At 49.2% G+C, this 18,458-nt stretch overlaps 1 protein-coding gene across 1 annotated transcript in view; it reads left to right on the top strand.

Annotated features, from left to right (window-relative positions):
• PIGL (phosphatidylinositol glycan anchor biosynthesis class L) overlaps positions 1–18,458 on the top strand; it is a 60,679-nt gene that overhangs the window by 30,084 nt on the left and 12,137 nt on the right. Inside the window, exon 3 of the mRNA XM_090290639.1 lies at positions 14,808–14,898. Within this exon, the coding sequence (XP_090146765.1) occupies positions 14,808–14,898 (91 nt within the window). The remainder of the gene's footprint in view (positions 1–14,807; positions 14,899–18,458) is intronic.

Here is an 18,458-nt window from a genome sequence, read left to right as displayed (position 1 = left end):
CCCCCACCGTACTTGGCCCTCTCCTCACGGAGAACCTAGCTGTGCGTCACGTCTGTTTCTCTCCGTCTTTCCGGGTCACCCAGTGGAACTACCTGACCAGGGCTCTAAGTGATTTTCAAATGTTATCTCCTTTAATCCTCGCAGCTGCCCGGTGAAGTGGGAGGGGTAAACCCGGTTAATACCAGTAACTGCTCTCTGCTTTGATATGCTCCTCTTTCTACAAATTGCCTTTATCAGATGAGGCCCTTATCAGAGTAGATGCTTCATACAAGCAGAGTTTGCTTTTACCCACAGCTCTTTGTGTCCTTTGTCTGTTATTTTGCCTCTCTCGGCTAGTTTTACTCTCTACCGATTCCATGGACCTCTTTGCCTCAATCTTCAAACATCCTCAAAACTGTAAAAAGTGCTCCCCCAAACCACCAATCCTTTAGGTTTCCATTCTCTCTCTCGCTTTCTTCTCCCTCTCAAAACTGCCTGGTGCTGTCTTCTCGCCACCCACTGACCTCTGTCCTTGCAGTTTAGCTTCTGTCGACCCTCTTCACTGATGCTGCTTTCAGGGGCCGCTAGTGCCTTCTCCGGGGCACAGTACAATGGCCATTTCTTAGGGCTCATCTCCCTCACCTTCTCGGCAGCGTGGTCCTGCTGACTGCTCGCGCGCTCCTTGTGTGGACCTCTCTCCCAGCTCCTATTTCACTACACTGTCTTGTCTTCAAATGTATCCTTTCTCCCCTGGCCATATCCAAGATTCCCAGCTAGGGTCCTTGCACTCTTGAGGCAAGCCCCGGATAGATCTGCATGGTTACAACTTATACTTTTTATTCTTATTTATTGATTTGAGAGAGAGAGAGAGATCGATTTGTTGTTCCATATATTTATGCATTCATTGGTCGCTTCTTCTATGTGCCCTGACTGGGAATTGAACCTGCAACCTTGGAGTATCAGGATGATGCTCTAACCAACTGAGCTACTTGGCCAGCATGGTTACAACTTCTTTAGGATAATTTTTTAATATGTTGCTTTAATTTTTATTATCTTAAAACGAACCAAAAGAGGAAGCACTACCAGTTCCGGTACCCACTGTGGCACTTTTTATTGTTATACCATGTGGTCATTAAAAAACTGACAGCCTTCGACTTTGAGGAATGTTACTAAAACTGGGGTACCTCCTGTTTAAAACTGGAGTAATCTTTGATGTCATTTTATTCTTTGTTTATACTCTTACCAACAGGGACTGGGCCAGAGCGGGTCTGCCCAGGGCCGGCCAGTACTGTGTGGGGTCTTGACTTCATGCAGGAAAGAGTTCACAAGACACGTCCAGATGATTTCGAGAGTGTGTTTACTAAAGCTGGGGACAGGGAAGCAAAGGAAGGATTTAGGGTAGAAGCAGCAGCAGGAGAGCCCGGGCGGGGCTCGGCTTTGGCTCCCTAGGAATGTTATAGGTAAGGAGGGGCCAAGATGGGGCTGCGCTTAGCTCACTTGGCAGCAACATTCACAGTGACAGCAGTGACCTAAGGTGAGGATGCTGAGCTCACCGGGAAGTCAGAGGAAAGCGGGCCTCGGAGACAGGGACAGTCAGGGGTCAGCTCAAACTAGCTGCCACTGCCCACTGCTCCCCTGGCCGCAGGTCTCCTGGGGACCCTTAGAGTCCAGGAGGAAGTGCAAAGTTCAGGCCCAAGAAGGGGCAGGGTGTACTCCAGAACGAGCCCACGGCAGGTCTTTGTCTTGAGGGTTTTTATTTTTCTTCTGTGGGTGAGAATCTTAGGGGAGGGTTTCTGCAGAACACCCATCAGCGTTCCAGGTGTGTCTTTAATATGCTGATGCGCCAAAGTGAGCATAGAGGGGAGTTTGGGATTATTCTTTGGTCTGCTGTACTGTTCTACTTTTATCGGGTCTGCCTGGCTCTAAACGGGTTTTTGTTAAATTTTCCACTGACTTCATCTCTCCTTGGGTTCAGTTGGCACAAATGGCATTAACTGGGTCTCTGTTCTCTGTGTCCCTGACCAGGGAGATTTAAGCTGTGTGTTCTCTGGTCAGGGAGCAGAGGTAGGAACCATTCCCTCTCAGGTGTCCTTGGTTAGGGGAGGTAAGGCTAAGAAGGGACTGGCAAGCAGTATTCAAAGTGATGAAAAGCAAGGACTTACAACCAAGATTACTCCATCCAACAAAGCTATCAATTGGAATGGAAGGACAGATAAAGTGCTTCCCAGACAAGGTAAAGCTAAAGGAGTTCATCATGGTGGGACTTCCGGCCAAGATGGAGGCTTAGACGGACGCGCTAGGTCTCCCTCTACAACTAGAGAGGAATACAACTACTTCAAAACAAAGTGTTACAGAACCCCTGGGCTGCTCCAGTTGAAAACAAACCCACGGGCTCTTTAGTTAGGGGCCCGATTGCCCGCCGCCAAAATTATAACTCTCAATACCAGAGTTTGGTGAAAAGAAAAAGAATTGTTTATTTAACAGTTATATAGATTTAGTTATTTGCGGATTTCTGTTGTTAAGTCTCATGCTCTTTAAAATACCCACAAACACATATCCTTGCCTCCCCACCTTCCAAACCAGGCTAGTTTTAGGAAAGTCAGAGAAACCGTTTCCCTACTTTCCAAACACAGTTCAGCTTTACCAGCAGCTGCCAATCATTCAATCTGATTGGGGAGGTCCTTTCTGTGCTGTGGTGCCCTCCAGCTCTCAATGCAGAACCACCTGGATTCTCAGCCTCCTTGCAAAACTGCCTTCTTCTTGCAAACCGTGTGGATCTTCTCTCCTTCTCAAAACTGCATGGCGAGAGCCTCTTAAAGCAGCCTGAAGACCCCTTCTCCAAGCCACATGGAGAAGGCCCCTTCACCAAGCCATGTGGAGGGAGCACACACAAGAGAGCGAGAGCGAGAGAGCCCGAGAGCTAGAGTGAGAGCCCGAGTCACAGCGCGAGAGTCTCAGAGTGAGAGCACGAGCGAGAGACAGAGAGAGTCCGAGTCAGAGCGCCAGAGCGAGAGCCAGAGTGCCAGTGAGAGCCAGAGCCCGAACGAGAGCTTGAGAGACCCCACTAAAATGTCTGCAGCTGCTTATATATCCCTGACTGCGTCATCTGACGCAGTGGGCGTTGCAAACAGTTCTGACCATTCACAGACCCTTACGTAGGCTCTGTGTGCTTTCCATACCGTCCCCTGGTTCAAGACTCCTCCCATCTGCCTGAGGCTTTGGATGCATTAAAGCCATTTGCATAAGAAAGACAGTAGCCACCAGCCTCAGGCATGTGGAAGCATTTGAAAAGCTGCTTACTTCTCCCCATCCCCCAGCAGCAAACTCTGGGGATTTTTGGACTCCCCTGTTTCTGTAACAAAAGGATAACTAGAAATTCCAGAAAATAAAACTACACGGAAGCCCAACATATGAAGTTATAAACCAGCAGCGCTCTTTGGGCAGGTAGGACGAGAGAAAGGGGGCGGAGCTGTTTGCGGTCGCACCTGGGACAGCAGCGGGGAGAACAACCCCGGCTGCAGTCGAACCCCCCGCAGCTCGCGACCCCAACGCTGGGGAAAGCAGCCACCACATCGCCTTGAACAGTGAGGCCCTGGGGGGCAGGAGGACGGATCCCGGTCTCCTAGCGGAATAACTGTGTGAATCCATCTTGGACCCCCGCCCCCAAAGAAAGCGCCACAGGGCTGCGAAATAGGTCGCGGACAGGCGCCGGTCGCTGGATTGTGATGACAAAGCACCACAGCACAGCAAGAAAGGCTGCCGAACGGCGGTCGCTGGGTCATTACGAGTACACAGGCACTGCCCCCTACAGCCCGTCCAAGAAAACAAAACGCATCTGTCAAAATGAGGCAGACAACTATAGAAATCCCGGTGGCACAGCTCACCAGGCAACAGATGGAGAACCTGACAGATGAACAGATAAGAAACCTGTCAGATGATCAGTTCTGGGCCATTGTTATCAGGTGGCTTACAGAATTCACAAAAGATTTGGAAAAAGATGAGAAAGAAGCGAAAAACACTCATAACGAAAGGAACAAAACCACATATGAGACAGATGGTGAGGAAATAAAATCCAGAGTTCATTTCAACAAACCGGAATATGGAGAAGGAACAAGCAGTCAACCAATGCAGCGAGAGGAAATGGGAAGCAACGATGAGAGGATCAGAAACCTCTGGGACAGCTATAAAAGGCCCAACATAAGAATCATTGGTTTGCCAGAGAGTGAGGAAGATGAACTAGAACTTGAAAAATTGAGTGAAAATATAATAAAGGAGAACTTCCCAGACCTGGGGAAGGAAATAGACTTACAGATCCAGGAAGCACAGAGAGTTCCAAAAAAACTGGACCCAGGGAGAACCACTCCAAGACACATTATAATCAAAATGTCAAAAATTAAAGATAAAGAGAGAATCTTAAAAGCAGCAAGAGAGAAGAAAAGAATTATGTACAAAGGGGTCCCAATTAGACTATCAGCTGACTTCTCAAGGGAGACCCTGCAGGCAAGAAGGGACTGGCAAGAAATATTCAAAGTAATAAAAATCCAAAACCTACAACCACGAATACTCTATCCAGCGAAATTGTCATTCAGAATAGAAGGACAGAGAAAGTGTTTCCAGGACAAAATAAAACCGAAAGAGTTCATTAGATCCAAACCACTGTTATATGAGATGTTAAAGGGACTGGTTTAGAAAAAGGAGGATCAAGACAATGAAATCTAAAATGAAAACTGCATCACAAGAAACAACAGAAGCTAGGGAATTCAAACAAAGGCAAACTAAACAGGCAACGAGACTGGAAAAAGAACTATAGTTACGGGGAACATATTGGGGGGAGGTCAACAGGGAGGGGGAATGGGGAGAGGGAGGGAGATGATATAGGCATTAAGGATCATGGTAGGAGGGAATGGAATAGACAGAGAGAGGTTGAGAAGAACTGTATGCACAACTAATGGACATGGTCTAAAAGGGGGGGACAACTGGAGGGAGGGGGGCCACCGGGTGGAGGGGAGCAGAGGGAAGGGAAATTGGCACAAATGTAATATTATAATCAATAAAACACATTAAAAAAAAAAGGCCAAAATAAAAAAATAAAGGAGTTCATCATCACCAAGCCATTATATGAAATGTTAAAGGGTCCTACGTAAGAAAAAGAAAATCAAAACTATGAACATTAAAAGGCAACAAATTCACAACTATCAACAACTGAATCTAGAAAACAAACTAAACAAACAACCAGAACAGGAATAGAATCATAGGTATGGAGATTATTTGGAAGATTATCACCTGGGAGGGGGGAGGGGGAGAAATGAGGGAAAAGTTGCAGGGATGAAGAACCATAATTAGTAGGTACAAAATAAACAGGAGGATATTAGGAATAATATAAGAAATGGAGAAGCCAAAGAACTTATATGCACAACCCATGGACAGGAACTAAGGTGATGGGACTGCTGGAGGAAGGGCAGTATAGGGCGGAGGGGTCAAAGGGGGAAAGTAATATTTGTTTTAAAAAAAGCCCTTCTGAGTGAGTCAGAGAAGAGCAAGCAGCTCCCGTGTCGAATAAAAATGTAATGCGTTTACCTGCCACATCAGGGATCACCTGAGGCTCCTCTGGCGTGATGGTCAGATGGCTGGTGGGGGCAGTAGGAGGCCTCAGGCACCAGCAATTCTCGGGTGTTCCAACCATCATTGGTTTGGAGGCACTAGGTTCCCTTTGGCACCCAGGACGCTCATTTTTCCAATGGTCCTGGAGGCAGTTGACCCCAAGTTAGGTGTGGGCACTCCTTCTTCGTGCGCCCTTCTTGTCTTCAGGTACAGCATCGCCCCTTTGACGCCCGTGGTAGTCTTGGGGCTGGTGGCCCTGGGGTGGCGCAGGACCTAAAGCTGGGGCCGCAAGCGAGCCTTTTGTTTCCATCGGGTGGCATTGCTCTTCCTCTGCCCTGTCTTGGTTGTTAAAAGCACTGGACGTTCTACGTTGCTCAGTGGGGTCTGGGGGCTCAGGGCTGGTTTTTGTAGCTTCCTCCTGACGTCTGGGGCTGCCTGCTGGATACAATATATCCTAGAAGCGCTTTCACTCAGCAGACTGGGGTCACTGTTTGTGCACTTTCATACAGCCCCTGGTAATTGTCCCTGAAAAAGGGTGGTGCTTTCATCCTTTTCTTGAGTAACCTCTTATTTTGTCATTATAACAGACTTAATAATACATTTTTTCACTCCTTCTATGAGACAAGTAACCATATGGGTCCAGCAGTCCCTTCCCTCTCGTCCTTCATCTGTCCCAGTTTGACAGACCCAGTTAGGGTCCTGATCGGGATCGCATCTCCCCCTGGTCGGCATATGCGATGTTGAGCACGATGACCACTAACGCACCAGCATAAGCCCTCGCAGCTCCTAGTGTGTGCTGTTTTTTAATCTACAGCGCAGCTGTTTTTTAATCACTCCAAGTCGGGTCGTAAATCAGCGTTAAGTGAGTCAACCCCTCTGTGAGTTTGCTGGGGCCTTTGGAAAGCTGACCGTGTTTTCATTTGCAAAGGGCCAGGGCAGACACAGAAGAGGGAACCCGTGCCTGCACAACTCCCTCCCCAGCCCCCGGTCTGCCCCGCCCCCTCCGAGGGGACATGGCGGGGTTTGGGTGATGATGAGTTCTGCTCCTGGTGACGGCAGGGCTGTAACCAGGGGCGGGGGCGCGTTCTGCTGCAGAGGAGGGATTAAAGAGAGGCGCTGCCCTTTGCGGGTGGCGGGGGAGGGAGCTGGGAAGCAGGCTGTTCCACCCTCAGAATGGGTTTTGTTTGATCCTCTAGAGACGGAAGAGGCATCTTGCCAGGGCTGTGAGGGAGGTGTCCTCCAATTCATCTGACATTGTGGCAACACACATCCTACAAGATTTCCTTAAATCTCGGTCTTGGTAAAGGGCCATGAACATCAGAATATAAAGTATTTCACTCCATTTGCCCACATTTTTGCAAAACAAATCTAATTGGAGAATAGTGTTGGGAGATTCCGAGATCCATTTACAGGCAGGGACTATGGCCATTGTCAGCAGGAAGCAGTTATTGAAGACGTATACCCCACCCTCATCACCCCTAACATATTTCAGGGATGGAAGTCTCTAAGGGGGTGATGAGGCAGGACAGTAAGAAGCTAGGAGAATTCCTGGGCAAGTAGAATGGAGAAGCTGAGACAAGATAATTAAACAAGGCTGATCAATTTGAACAATGTACAGACGGCTGGTGAATCATAAGACCTTTCCTCCCCTAACCAAGGACACCTGAGAGGGAATGGTTCCTACCTCTCCTCCCTGACCAGAGAACACACAGCTTAAATCTCCCTGGTCAGAGACACAGAGAACAGAGACCCAGTTAATGCCATGTGTGCCAACTGAACCCAAGGAGAGATGAAGTCAGTGGAAAATTTAACAAAAACCCGTTTAGAGCCAGGCAGACCCGATAAAAGTAGAACAGTACAGCAGACCAAAGAATAATCCCAAACTCCCCTCTATGCTCACTTTGGCGCATCAGCATATTAAAGACACACCTGGAACGCTGATGGGTGTTCTGCAGAAACCCTCCCCTAAGATTCTCACCCACAGAAGAAAAATAAAAACCCTCAAGACAAAGACCTGCTGTGGGCTCGCTCTGGAGCATGACTTGCCCCTTCTCGGGCCTGAACTGTGTACTTCCTCCTGGACTCTTAAGGGTCCCCAGGAGACCTGTGGCCAGGGGAGCAGCGGGCAGTGGCAGCTCATCCCAGGCTCACCCCCTGGTCCTGTCTCCGAGGCCCCCTTTCCCCTGACTTCCGGTGAGCTAACAGCAGCCTCGCCTTGGCTCACTCCTTTCCTAACGTTTCTATGGAGCCGAAGCAGACCGCCGCCCGGGCTCTCCTGCTGCTGCTTCTACCCTAAGTCCTTCCTTGCCTCACTGTCCCAGCTTTAGTAAACACACTCTCAGAATCACCTGGACTCATGCTGTGAAATCTTTCCTGCACGAAGTCAAGACCCCACACAGTACAGGGCGGCCATAGGCAGACCCGCTCTGGGTTGGTCCCTGTCCTGTAGCAATACCATCCAATTAGCTGCTATACCTGTTAAAGTCTTCTTCAAATAATAGCTGGCGGCTGTTTGCTCTTTTTAAATCCCATGTTCACTCCCTTTGGACTGAACTATTGTAGCTGACTAGCTTCCTGCAGTCACCCAGTGTATTCCTCAGGCTGTTTCCAGGTTAGTTTCCTAAAGCATACCTGCTCTGGACACTCCCATTGCAACCCCTCCTTAACTGCTAGCAGTAAACCAATCTTCTATAAGGTGACAGGGACTCTCTGCCCCCACTGAACTGACTTTCTGTTCTCAAATCACGGCTGCACAACTTAGCTCAGGCTGTTTTCTTCAGTCTAGATATTGGACTCCCATCGGGAGGCCTGTGCATCCTCACCAATTCAAATGCCCTGCCTTCGTGACACAGCTTTGATTTATACCATAAAAACCTTGTAGTTCTCTTCTCTGAACCTTCAAAGCAATTTACTTGACTTTCATATACCACGTTTTTGTCTTAGATTTCATTATTTGAACACTTGTCTCATCATTCTGTCCACTTGCGTTCCCTTATATCATCTTACACAGTGCCTTGTAGTTCAATGGAATCTAAATATTCTGGTACCATTCCCACCTGAAAGCCTCCCCAGAGGTCCCAGCCTCGCCCTCATCAGAATCCCAGTGGGTGCTGCGGTTGGTCAGCAAGGCCCGGCCCACAGGAGGCAAGGCCCCAGCTCTGTGGCTTCCTGTCTTGTCCTGCTTCCTGACTGATGGTGTTTCAGATGCCTGCCAAAATCAGGGCTGAACCGCCTCTCTGAAGTATCCCTAATTTATTTTGGTTCTTTTATTTAAAAAACCAGTGTAGCAGAAGTTTCAGACACCTTTCTACAGCCCCTTCCTTCTCTTTTCAAAATAGGACCCCACAACCTGCTTAAGAGGTTCCTTCTCAGTTGTCACGGACCCATAAACACTTGTACACCCATTCCCGCCACCACGCTCTGTCAGGGGTCGGGGAAGGCGGGGAGGGGTTTGGAAACAGGCATCTGCCTCTGAATGAACCACCTCTTTTGAGCATCCTGAGGGCAAGAAGAGCTCCATGACCTCTTTGAAGTGAGTTCCGTGAACAGGTTCTTTTCTGTTTTTCAGTAGCCACATGAGACAGTAGGTTGGCAATTTTTGCAAAAAGATTTCTCACATGAACTTTGCAAACTCTGTAGACTTTATTTGTTGAATATGAATGCATCTTTCTGGGAAGGGTAGGAACAAATAGTGTACCTGATTTTAGTGTGACACCTAACAGCCATGATCTGCAAGTCCCTTTTATGTCCTATGAGAAAGGAAAAATCCACTTTATGGTTAGGGTTGGAAGCTTTAAGCCTTATGAGGACAAGGGTCTCTTGCTTGGGACATTTGGTATTTGTCTGGGCCCCTAAACTGCTTGAGGATGGGGCCCTTCTCAGAGCAGATACTAAACAAAAAAACAAAAAACAAACCAGATTGCTTTTAACATATACACCTCTTTTTTCAGTCCAATTACTTTTTCTGTCTTCTCCTTTATCCTTTACTCATTTTCCCCGAATGTTTCTTTTCCTCACTGTTTATCTGAGGCCAGTCATTGGTGACCCTGGGACAGCCCCAGTCATTGGTGACCCTGAGACAGCCCCAGTCGTGGTGACCCTGAGGCAGCCTCAGTCGTGGTCATCCCGAGATAGCTGCAGTCATTGGTGACCCCGAGAGAGACTCAGTCATTGGTGACCCCGAGACAGCCCAGAAGGTGCCTGGCCCTGCTTTAGAAGAGCACGTCATCAACCTGCCTTCGGCCTACACCTAATTCCTTCACGTTCTCATGGTTCCCACCGTCCTTGCCAGCCAGGCTCCTCAGCCGGGAGACCTGCCACAGTGGCCCCCAGGCAGGTGTGAGTGGCCTGAGGCCCTCTGGGACACGCAGGCCTCAGGTGATCTTCCCTGCTCTCCTGGGGCCTGTGTTCTGTGAACTCAAATGACCTTTCCCCGCCTTGGATGACAAAGGAAGTGATCAAGTTTAGAAATGTGCTTGAGGTGGAGGGGGAAGGGCTGGCTGAATCTTCCAGCTGGGCTGCACAAGCCACAAGACCAAATAAGGGTGTGTGAGCAGCCTGTCTGTGTTAAAGTTCAGAGTGCAGTGTGCAGAAGTGGGGCTCGGTGTTCAGGAAAACAAGCTCTTACCCAACGCCGGTGGACTGGGGCACAGAGCCTCTTCCTGCGGGGTTGCGGAGGGGGAGGGAAGCTCTGGGCCCCCAGGCCTTTCCCACTCAGGGGCGGTAGGGAAGGGGGCTTTCCTTGCCCGGGCCTGTGACTGGGGGAACTTACAGCCCACCCGTTGCACCAGGCATTGCCATGACCCTGCTGATTGGGTTCTAGAGAGCGCCTCCAGGGGAGCCCGTATAATGTGTAGGAAGGGTCAGCGTTTGAGGCCATTCGGCCACTGGAAAACAAACGTGTGTTTCTGAACCCTCGGGCTGAGAGGGCTGACTTGTGTACTGAGCCCGAAGGTCCAGGGCAGGCTGGATCTGGGGCACTTTCCAGCAGTGTTAACACAGTGTTTGCTAAATACACCCCAGGGAAGGGGCAATGACATTGATCTTGATGTACTTATTGGGCCACAAGCTTGGCAGGCGTCCGCTTCCTCTGTTGGGTTTGATAACTTCCAAAATGTGCGTCTTGTTCTCCTAAAGGTCTCAGAGCCCCCACAGGCTGTTGTCTCCCTCAGGTGCCTCACGGGCTTCAACAACATTGGGGATCACCGCAGAGCCTTGAGCAAGGGGCGCCAGGCCCACCTGGCGTTCCTTCCCTCCTGCCCTGCCCCTCCCTCCCCCTGCGAACTCCTCCCCACCCTGCAGCAATGCAAACCTCGCCCCACGGGCCTGAAGCTTCCTGAGGGAGGAGACCGGGATCTGTGCTTTGTGCGGGTCTCCAGTGGTGCTTAGTCGGGTAGGTTAGGTGGGCAGTGACGCCTCCTCTCAGAGCCTGCTCTGGGGGTGGGGTGTGCGCCACTCCCGATGCCCCCTCCGGCTGTGGCTATGCCGTGGGGTCGGGCCCACGGTGCAGCCCTTGCTCTCAGCCCTAGGTTTCCTCTGCCATTTGCTCAGAGACTCAGGTGCCCAAGCCTGCTCACCCCTAAAGTACTGGAGAGTTAGCTCCCCATGGAGGTAAACAGTTCTCTCTGGCTTTCATACAACTTTTCAGACAGTCCCTTTAGGGGCATCAGGTCGATAAAGCATCCTGTGTGGGCCTCCCCACTCTGCCACTCACTCCTGCTTCCTGGGGTCACACACCCCAGTCAAGTGCGCATGCATGCTAGGCCCTGCTTTCTGGGGAACCTAGAGTAGGGTATCTGCAGACTAGAAACATTCAGAGCCCTTCATTTAGAAGTTCTCTCCCAAGCTTATTTTGCTTTCAAAACCCAGTTCCTCTCAATACATTTCTATTCCTCTTTCATATGTCTCCTTCTTTTAGACTGAAAAGCCGAAAACAAAACTAAACTTTAGTAACTTGAGGGTTTTTTGTTTTGCATTAACATTCCTTACCCTGGGTATATCTATACTTTCTTTACTTTCACTTTGAACATGCCCACAAATACTGTTATCTTTGGTATTTTTCATAAACCACAATGCAGGAAGTTAGAGAAATTGTTCCCTGGAGGCAGAACCAAATTTCGGACCTCTTTCCACTTTTAATCTCAGTGAAAGTGGTATCTCTGCCTGAGCTGACTTTGACTTTTAGGCTTCTCTATTTCCTTAGAGTAAATTTCTAGAAAGATAAGGTCAAAGAGCACAAATAATTGCATATAACCAAATTGCCCTCTCACTGAGATGTAGCAATTTAAACTCACACCAACATCCCTGGCCAGGTAGCTCAGTGGGTTAGAGCATTGTCCTGATACACCAAGGTTGTGGGTTTGATTTCTGCTTAGAATGTTACACAGTGGGGTCCCCAAAATTCCCCGGAGCCTGCGGTTGGGGGATGAGAAAGGGGACAGCTTTCAAGATACCTTTGCATATCTATAGCTGGTAGCTAGTGTCTTAATTATGCAAATGGATTTGGGAGGGGTTTTGACCATGGAATGATGAGGAAAAAGCATACAGAACCTGCGCAAGGTTCAGTGAATGGTCAGAACTGGTTACCTTGCCCACCGCATAACAGGCCACGGTCAGGGATTTAAAAATAAGGCGGCAGACATTTTAGAGTGTTCCATGGGGTTTACAAGAAGGTAGAAAGATGCATTCAGTTTGCAAGGAGGTAGAAGGAGAAGAGAGATCCACGTGGTTTGCAAGGAGGTAGAAGAAGAGATCCATGTGGCTTTGAAAAGGGCAGAGAGAGAACCATGCATGATCCAGTGCAACATGGCACATGTTTTCCTGGACTGTTATACGAAGGCTGATGACATCGTACCCCAGATCCTGGAGGAGACAGCTGACAGATAAGGGATGGGGAACTTCTGGGCATGGTTTTGGCTTCCAGCCTTTTGGGGAGCAAGGAAGTGCTGGGTCCCGTGGGAGAACAGGGCTCTGAGCTGAAGTGCTCACTGCCCTCCCCAGGTTGGAGTATTGTAAATAAAGACCCGTTTTCCTCAACACTAGCTGTTGGGTTTCACACCAAGGTGCCACGTGAAAGACCCCCTTTCACTCTGTAACAAGGATACATACAAGAAAATCAATGACTCCAAAAATAAATGGGACAATAAATCGATGTCTCTCTCCAAAAAAATCAATAAATAAAATTGTTTTAAAAAACTCACCCCAATGGTATAGAACAGCGCCTTTCCCCGTGCCCTTCTCCACACAGATGTCCTGCTTTAATTTAGCAGTTCTTTAATTCTTTCTGAAAATTGGAAGAATATATGCTGGCAGCTTACATTTCTTGCTTTGTAAAATACCTGTTTCTTTGAACAGTCTTTAACAGAACTTCTTCGTGTTTTAGACTGCCCCCAGACTTCCGTTGTGGAGGGCCCTGGGAGCCCTGCCTCTATTCCCAGCGCTGTACTGCTGGCTTCCTGCCAGAACCCACAGTCGGCCGACCAGAGCCGCAGACGGAGGGCTTTGTGGAAGGACCTCAGGCCTCCAAGTTAGAAAGTCTGGGTACAAGGTGTGACTTTCCAGATATTGCAGAGATTTCATTTTATCACTTCTGAGCTGAGCGTGCTCTGCAGACTGGAATTGTCCTGAAACAAGACAGGCTGTTCTTCAGAGTGGTCATCTCTGCTTTAGCCGACCAAACGTGCTTTCAGCCCACTGCCCTTCTGTTTCATCCAGAAAGGGTTGCTCAGCTTCACGTCTCCGCAAATGTCGCCAGGCACGTCCGCATCTGAGAGACTTCCACACTCTTTCATTCACATTGCAGTAAAAACCATGAAGGACTTTATTAATAATGAAAGAAAGGTTCTAGGAACTCTAAACTCCATAACTTTATGAGTAGGCCTGTGGGCCTGTACAAATCAGGGACGGTAACAAGCTGCAAAGCAGCTGCCTCAGAATAGCCGTCTCCTCCTGAAGCCAGTTCAGCTGCGTGGTTCGCATATGGAGTCCACGTGACTATTATTGGTGTTGCAGTTTCCAAAATGATGCCCTGAAACATTTCTGTGGATCTCCCCACCGGGAGTATGTAGTAGCTGTTTTCTCACCAAGGTATTTTCCCTGATGCCTGTACCTGGCTTTTCCTCAGCAGTCAAGCTCAGTAGGTCATGTTCTACATACCCTGTTTAGGTCTGGTTCCCCGAAGTAAGGCTGGACCGTGCTGGTCTCTGCTGTCTCCCTACCTGTCCCCCACCAGCCGAGCTGCCAGTCCTGCTCACCACAGGAGCAGTATGAGGACCACACGGAGCGGCCAACAGGGCGCTGCTGGGGAAAGTCTGGAGCTCCCCTCTACTGCGGGCACCCTAGGGGTTTGATAGAGGTAGCAATGAAGCAATAGAAATAACTATTGTTTAGTGCAGAGACTCACGTCATTTTCTGCTGGAAAACCTTCAGTGACTCTCCTTTCACCAAAGTCCTAAAAGAGTCAGCTAATGGCCTTTGTCCATAGAGGGTGACAGCAGCCTGCCAGATGGGGAGCAGAGAGCCTGTGTCCTCGAGGCACACTGCAGGTGTGGCCACAGGACCTGAGCCAAAGGGGGACAGAGATCTATAACACCTTCTAAAACGGCTCACATTGAGTCCTTGGCCTCATGTCAGGTGAGGCCACAGGCCCACGCACCAGAAAGGAGCAGAGGAGGAGCCCGGTCTCGGAGGTAGGAGCGGGGACATTCAGAGGAGGTGAGACTGGCGGGGCGGGACCGCCCCATCGGGAGGGGCGTGTTGCCGGCCCCCTGGTGATAAAACATCTGGCTTTGCAGTCACAAAACCTCGGTCCAAATCCAGCTTTAACAGCCTTCAGACAAGCTCCTTAACCTCACCTGTCAAGGCTCCTGAAAGATGTTCATGAGGTTAAATGAAGTAACAGACTTTTGTACTTTTTCAGTGAAAGCATTATTACTATTTTATAAAGACACGTCCCATTCTGCCTCGTGGTAGGTTTGCGGTTAACATCTGTCTCCCCAGCTTGTAGACAAGGCCCCATCTCATTGATGTCTGTTTTTCCCCCTCAACAGTGAGCCCACAGCCCCAAAGTGTGTTGTGTGGAATTGTCCATCGATATCTAGTGGTGTCATGTTTCTAAATTTTACCTCTTTCAGCAGAAATCTGCATATGAAGCGTAGCCCCCCGCCCCGAACTTAGGGAGCAGCTGCGCCCATGAGGAACAGTGCTTGAGCTGTGCTTCTTCCTTCCAGGGACTTCCCAGATGACCCCAGTGTGCAGTGGGACACAGCCCGTGTGGCCAGCGTCCTGCTCCAGCACCTAGAAGTGAATGACATCAACCTGGTAAGGGGACATGCTCCCAGACCCAAAGCGGGGCAGGCGGGTGCACCAGGCCCCAGGGCCACACTGAAGAGAGGCCAGTACCTCCTGAGGACAGCACACCTTCCATGAGACTAGGGGACCGTGCTGGCAGCACACAGAGGCACAGGGTTTTCCGGTTGTGTCCTCGTTTCCCTCCCCCACCCCAACCTCTGTCCTGCCACCTAAAAACTCAGGTCCCCAGGAGCCTGTGCTGCGACTCTTATTTGTACAGAACTTCACCTCCCACCGAGCATTTTCTCAGTTCAGGGTATCGTTTCACCTTCAGAGGTAAATGTTGTTATAATTCTCATTTTACATCAAGGAAATTGAGGTTGCCAGGGGCCAAGCAGTGAGCCCGAGTTCAGCAAGTGGCGAAACCAGGATTTTAAACCTCAGTTTCCAAAAAACACAAGGATAAATCCATACCCACTACAGGGAAAACATTCGAGTCACAGTTAGAGCAATAGCAGAGATTCACGTTACTTGCAGAGGCGGATGGACAAGTCCAGGACCCCCACCTCAGCTCTCCCAGGACCCACCCCAGGGTCTCACCGGGGGCCAGTTTTAAGCCTGCCTAGAAGGCTTACTGTTCACGTCTAAAGTAATAATAATCCTTCATGAGTTAACACTTACAATTTGACCATTGAAAGCCCCAATCATATAAAAAATTAACTATTGATAAATCCTCATTAAAAGATGAATCCTCTGGCAGAGAAACATGTTAGGCTTTTATCAATGATGAATTCATGGAGTGAAGTGATTTATTAGACCTTTTGTAAGAACAGATTCTCCTTGACTTAGCTGGACCGTCTTTGTTTTCTATGGCAGAAGACTTATCCGTCAACTGTCTGTTTCCTAAAGCCAGAAGCACAGCTAACTGATTCACTCCAGGTGGTGATGCAGGTGGGCCCCGGACTCTGCTGCGACTTGTCTTTCTTACTCTGTGCATTGACTTGAGTTTTTTTTCTTGGCTGGAAAAAAGGTCCCCAGCAGCTTTCAGGCCCTACCTGTACCTTACCAGGGAGTCTGAGTGTGAAAAACGGAGGGTTCTGTCCGTGGACTCAGAGTCAAATTCCCTGTCCTGTTAACTGCGCCAGCCCACACAGTCCGAACTTCGCTGGGCTCCCAGGCCCAGCTGTGTAGACCAGGCCAAAGTAAAACAATGAGGTCTGCAAAGTGTGCTGCAGTACCCCTGGGTGTCCCGGGACCAGCCCCCCAGGTACCCTCTCTCCCCGTAAGAACAGCTGATCTCAGTAACTCCAGCTTGGAGGATAAACCCCCGTCTTTGTAAACTTGGCTGTCTTTGATCGGGCCCTTACTCAAGTACAGACCACTGATGAACAAGATTGGTCCTTGCTGAGGGGCCAGGTATCTCTTTTAGACCACATTGCCGCCAGCCCTGGGAGGATCTCCAGGGCAGACTGCTCTGCCATTCCTACTCTTGAAAAAGTCTCCCAGGTCTGTGTCCCAGAAAAGTGGTTTGTGGTCCAGATCCCCTCAAGACTACCTCCTCCAAGGAGCATCCCCTGACTTCTTCAGCCCTCCTGGGATTCCTACAGTAGTGGCTGTGTGTCTTATGCCGGTGACATATGTTGCTGTTTGCCCTCTAAAGTGAAGACTGTGTCTTATGAACTAGATGATGAGGTCCAGGAAGGAGAGGCCTGCTCCAGGGCCCAGTCAGTGGTCATCCCACATCTGCAATAGCCCCTCACTGCCACCCAGCTGCTTAGAGATCCTCCTCTCATCTGAGCTGTGCACAGTCATTCAAAGGAGTGAGGGCGCCTCTGTTGTCAGGATAATCTTGATTTGACTTAATTTCTGTAAACAAGGAAATCGTTTTTTTTAAAGCTGTTTAACGTGCCTTGCTGCTATTAAGGATACTCAAGTTGTCACAGTGCGCTGGGGACACCTCCCCTGGTCTGCCCTAAGTGCAGGAATGCGAGGGCTGAGGCCGTTCTGACGCCGTGGCCAGTGTGGGCCTGAGTGGCTGTAATGAAGCTAAGTCTGGGTCTCCTTTACACAGACCCACGGCCCCTGCGGGATGAGGGTTCCCACTAGGCAGGCGGGAAGTCACTCTGTGGCAGTGTCCCATACCAGACTGAGTGCATAAATCTTGGGAGGGTCCGGGTGCCACGTCCAGACCGGAAGTGTCGACTGCACAATCAGAGAACATGAGGCACCAGCCAGGAAGCACAGAAGTGTGGAGCACAGAGCTGTCATGGGAAGGTGGTTTCTCACCTGGGCTGTGCTGGGATAATGCCAAAAGCTCCCCTTTGTCCAAGGCCATGAGCACAGCGTGGTGGAAGGCATCTGGGGTCTGTCTGGTCCCAGCTCTGTTGCATGCTGAGCTGTCTGTCCCACTCCCTGTGGCAGCATTGAGAGAATCCCGTAGAACAGCTGACAGGACAGGGCTTTGGAAAGTACACCTCTGCCCTCTACAGAAAATGGTCTGGGTCCGGGGCCCAACCCTTACCTATTGAGCACCTGCTACGTGATGTTCACTATCTGTTGTGAACCGGGGTTGCAGCAAAGGGGCCAGACACACCTCGTTCCTGCTCCCTTGGGACGGGATGTCTCAACAGTGGCGCTAGTGACCTTTGGGATGGGATAACTTTTTGTTATAGGGCTGCCCTGAGTATTGTGGGATGTTTAGCAGCATCCCTGGACTCTGTCCACTGAATAGCTCCCCCTCTCCCCAGTAGCAACCCCCTCATTTGTCACATTAAAAATGTGTCTAGACATTATCTGATGTGTCTGGGAGAAAACTGCCCCCAGGTGAGAACCCTGTCTTGGAGAAACCAGAGCAGCCCCACTGCTGTCTTTGTTTATCGGGGACTGGGTAAGATTTCACGTGGACAAGGATTTCTGCAACTTAGTGGGGAGTGGATCGAGTCTATACAGAACTACAGGAGCGATGCACAAATCTGCAAGAGTCCAGGGCGCTGCATACAGCTTGGCTCAGCCCTTCTTGCAACAGAGAGAAAAGGGGAGATTATAAGAAGATGTGGACAGCTTGCTTTATGGATCACAAAAATGATCAATTTTTTAGAAAAAGACCTGTGTCTTTTTGAAAGAAATTCTGCAGTTGTTGGATACAGCTCTTTATATTTGTCCATTGTCATTTATTATTAATCATAGTTTTAAATTTCTATATTTTTACTGACTTTTTTTGTCTATGTGTCCTGTCATTTATTGAAAGGGGAGACTAGAAAGTGTTTGAGAGAAAATATTTGAAGGGCTACAGCTGGAAATTTTCCAGAATGAGAAAGACCTTAGCCTACCATTTCGAGAAGCCGATGAATCCCACACAGGGTAACAGGAAACCCATACATCACCAGTGTGCCATAAGGAAACTGCAGCGTTCCAGAGGGAAAGAAAACCTTAAAGGGACATAAAGAGAAGTCAAGTTACCTGCAAAGGAGGAACTTTTTCCTATTCATATTTTCTCAGGTTATTGAAATCTAGAGAAACATTTTTATAAGTTGAGGATAAACTTGACAGTTTGGAAAGAACTAGGCTTTGTTTGAGCCTTTGAAAATAAC

This window comes from Furipterus horrens, unplaced genomic scaffold, assembly GCF_987537825.1.
Source record: "Furipterus horrens unplaced genomic scaffold, mFurHor1.1.pri manual_scaffold_11, whole genome shotgun sequence".
Lineage (NCBI taxonomy): Eukaryota > Metazoa > Chordata > Mammalia > Chiroptera > Furipteridae > Furipterus > Furipterus horrens.
Note: the sequence above shows the minus strand (reverse complement) of the source record. Positions and strands in the feature narration are given on the sequence as shown.